The sequence below is a fragment of the Nannospalax galili genome, unplaced genomic scaffold (genome assembly GCF_000622305.1).
Source record: "Nannospalax galili isolate Female #2095 unplaced genomic scaffold, S.galili_v1.0 scaffold20, whole genome shotgun sequence".
Classification (NCBI taxonomy): domain Eukaryota; kingdom Metazoa; phylum Chordata; class Mammalia; order Rodentia; family Spalacidae; genus Nannospalax; species Nannospalax galili.
The window spans coordinates 61,220-65,364 of NW_008346414.1; the positions used below are offsets into that span (position 1 = coordinate 61,220).

The following is a 4,145-nucleotide window of genomic DNA, read 5'->3' on the forward strand; positions in this document are numbered from 1 at the left end:
GTATAGTTAGCATTTACCTTACCAGTTTTGAAATGTTTAACTTTAAATATTTCCTAAAAGAAATATCTCATAAGCTCAGTTCCATTGGGTTGTTCAACTATAAGAGTTTATTGTTTTAATTATGTTTATTTTATGTATATGAGTGTATTGTCTGCATGTATGTGAGCACACCCATGTCGTGCAATGCCACGGAGGTCAAAAGAGGGCTTCAGATTCCCTTGGAACTAGAGTTAAGGATGGTTCGTAGCCGCCATGTGGGTGCTGGGAATCGAACCCTGGTCCTCTGCAAGAGCAGCCAATGCTCTTAACCACTGAACCATCTTTCCAGCCCCCAGAATGAATATTTTAGGGTAATGGTACCCCATTTCCTAAAAAATCTTTCCTTCTTCATGTAACTATAGAATAAATGGGAAGCTAAGAAAATCACTGAGCTCTGGAATGCTTTCTCGGATGGAATGCTGTATCATTTCCCCACCTCAAATGAGAACACTGCTCTGTTTTAGGTTGGTCTCACTGATATACTGCACTAACTTCATACAGGTCTGAACAAAGTCAATGTAAATTTGTTCCACATTTTTCGATGACAAGAACCTAAGAAAACGGTACAACGCATGAAGGTATATCACTCGCATCACCCAGCACTGAAAGTGCACACAAGTCTGGAATACATTAGACCACAGCTTCTTCTATGTGTATTTCTTTGGTTTACTACATCTGTGTAAGAACTTGTACCAAGCCATACTCCAGCAGCTAAGTCCTGCTCAATACCTCTTTCCATAAAGGAAGTTATCCTGCAATGCAGCCACACCCAGGCATGTGCCATCTGCCTGTGATTACTCAGGAGCTGCTACCAGAACATGGGAGTATAGCTCTGACAGGGACTAAAAGACACGTATGGCCCTTTACAGAAAGTTAGTTGCCTGCTTGGCTCCTATTTGCTAAAAATGGCATAAGAGTAAAAAGCAACATGTAACTAAACCTCGAACTAGAACAAAAATTTGAATATCTGACCAACTGGAAGGCAGAGGGGCAAAACGAGTAACTGTGATGTCTAGGAAACATCTTGTTAAATGAATAAAGGAAAACGGAGTTGTGGGTTTCAGTGTTTTGCTTGGCCTTTATTAACAATCTTTCAGGCTATCCACATACTTCAACAGACTCATCTTAAACTCTAGTGTGTAATACACACAGTCATGAGAACAATGGACGGGGACAAAGGAAGGACAGAAATACTTGAAACCCTCCATTAAAACCATACTGAACTTATGGCCCACACAGCAGCCTCAGTCTACAAATCAATAGTTCATCTTTTGTACTTCTTTGTGACTCAATAATGGTTAATATAGAGAGACTGCCCTTGTCAGTGATCACACACAACTTACCTTAACATAATACGTAAAACAGGAAAGCAGGAAAAAGACACAAATGAATAAATCATCAAAAGAAATGCAATTCTACTAATATTTACTTTTCTGGAGGAGGTATTCTATTATTTCCAGTTAATTCAGTAAGTTTCCACAATCCTGAAAGGACTTTTCAGACAGAGGACTCCAAAAACTAAGAATAACTAAGTTAAAGCTGCCTAGCTCTCTCCTTGGCTACCTCAGCTCCTCTCTTTTTTTTAAAAAAAAGATGTTTTTTATTTATTCTTTTTATTTTGTGTGTATGAGTGTATTGTCTGCATGTATGTAAGTGTACCTGTGTCATACAATGCCCCTGGAGATCAGAAGACAGTCGTCTAGAACTGGAGTTATGGACAGTTGTTAGCCTCCATGTGGGTGCTGGGAATCGAACCTGGGTCCCCTTAACCACTGAGGCATCTCTCCAGGCCCTCATCTCCTCTCTTTAGGAAAGTACACATGGTCCTAAGTAACTTCCCCTCACCTTTTCTGTTGTTAATCTAGAACTACAAATCACATTTCAGCACAGATCTAAGTCCAGATGTCTCTCCCTGTCAGCACCATTCAATTTCAGCAGAAAAGTCACCCGGGAAGTGATGCACGTAGAATGGTGGTACACCAGAAAACCTAAAGTCTCAAGTTGTAAGTCGATTTCAGCCTCCAGTGTCACCTTGAGATCTGCCGAGGATTCTAGAGAACATTATACTTAATGTACGCACTTTATAATACTTGAACCTACAAAATGCAGCAACTATTAAGTCAGTTTGTTTGCAAAATAGCTCTTTAAAGAGCAGATTTAGTTGTTCCTAGCCTCATGCTCAGCACAGCAGCCTTACCTGCTGGACTATTTGATGGTATTCATTAAGTACATTTCTCAGCTGCTGGCTGCACAGTAGTCTGAAATTTTAACAGAACAAAACGGTTAATTCATTGTTTGGTATTGGAAGGACAAATTTATTTGTACGCTAACAAACATGCACACATAATCAAAAGAACAACATAAACACAGTTCTGACAAGTAAATAAAAAATTGTACCACTCATACTGCTGAAAGTTTTGTCTTCAAATGTCAATATTAATTTTACTTCAATATAAATAACTGCAATCAGTAAACGTCATGCCAAGAGTAAATTTTTTTAGTTAACTATAACATAGCTAAAAAGAACTTTTCTACTGAACTGGATTCATCACAGTAGGTTAAATATAATTAACAGTTTGAATCATAATATATCAATTTATATTTGAAAAAGCCTATGGAGTAACATAGTCTTCAAATTGTAGATTAATATAACTGAATACATACTTTTAATTATATAGATAGTGAAAAAGTTCATCTACCTCCTGGCCCACCTCAACTTTGCTCACAATATTGGTATGTCAGTAACTTTTCTAAGGAATTACTTTTAATTATCTAGATACAGAAAGTCTAAGTTTTCCTAACCATCATATATCTGCCCATCCTTGGTGTGCTAAACTCCATGCCCACCCACTCTCCTCTCTTAGCAGCAAAATAGTTCGTGCAACTATCCGTCCATCAGCAGTATCATCACCATCCCTTGCTATCAACCTGGTCACTTCATTAAGTCTATCTTTACTATGGTACCCTTATTTCCTACTCGTTTTTCCTCCTCAAAGGAGTAAGTTGTTTCAATATGTAACATCTTAAAAATGTAGTAACTCTTCCTTGGGTGCACACCTACCTATCAACTTTCTTCAAACAAGTTTTTCATTTTCAATTTTCTTTTTACCTGCTCATTCTCATTCAGATCAAATCTAAACACAGCCTCATTTCCATCAGTGCTCACACGCTACCTTACCTTATCTGTTTACAACTCAGCACTGTTAACTACTCCTTCCTTCTGCTCCAGAGACATCAATCTCCAAAGAGCCCTTCTGGTTATTTAAGTTCCACTAAATGACCAGAGTTTTAGATACAGCTGTGCCCTCAAGGTCTAGTCTCTGGCCTTCTCTGCTGACTCCAGTTCCAGCACTAGGAAGTCTAGTCAGCTTCAACTGTGCCAACAGTGACCGGCACGATCTTCGCTAAGCCCCACTTTCATGCTCCAACTAGGACAATACTTCCGACTAATGAGCTCCCCTTGAGACTTCAAAGCCAGTGCCTCAAAAGAGTCTCCCTTCACTTCTCCATCTGAGACTTCTTCCAGAGCTTGGCAGTCTGAGCCATGGTTGTAGATCATCCTCCAGTCCTTTCTTCTCGCCTCTCCTTCCAAGCAGTCCAAAATCAGGGTAATTCTACTTCTAACCAGCTCTGGTTTTCTTCTGCCTTACTCTAGAGACGTTTAGGAGCAGAACTGAGATTTGTGGTGAAACCTAAATTTCTAGTCAATCTCCTGACTACCTCTTTCTACCAACAATCAATTTGATGAATTTTTAGCAGGACTGAAAATGACAGAATGGTTCCTCCTAATTATTAAATTATGAACAGTAAATATCTGTGGAAAGTTAGGGAAGCGAGGCTTCTAATCGTTTTGCATTTTCCCCTTGTGTTCCTATTCTGTACCTGTTAGGGAACTAGACATAATTATTTCTTACTGCTTGAAATAAAAACAAATAGAGAATTAATGTGCTACCTTTGAAATGCATTTTCATAACAGGGAAATGATTTATAAATGCCATAATGGTTTGGAAAAATCAGAAATGTTTTAAGTTGATAAGCACTTTAGGCAAAACTCTAGTCACTAAAATCAATTTACATCAAGCCACCCAGTTCACCAACACACACAC

The 4,145-nt window shown here is 38.7% G+C and overlaps 1 protein-coding gene across 1 annotated transcript in view; it reads right to left on the reverse strand.

The window, feature by feature from the left end:
• LOC115071987 (E3 ubiquitin-protein ligase FANCL-like) overlaps positions 1 to 4,145 on the reverse strand; it is a 75,201-nt gene that overhangs the window by 61,164 nt on the left and 9,892 nt on the right. Inside the window, exon 2 of the mRNA XM_029568152.1 lies at positions 2,237 to 2,297. Coding sequence (XP_029424012.1) covers positions 2,237 to 2,297 — 61 coding nt within the window. The remainder of the gene's footprint in view (positions 1 to 2,236; positions 2,298 to 4,145) is intronic.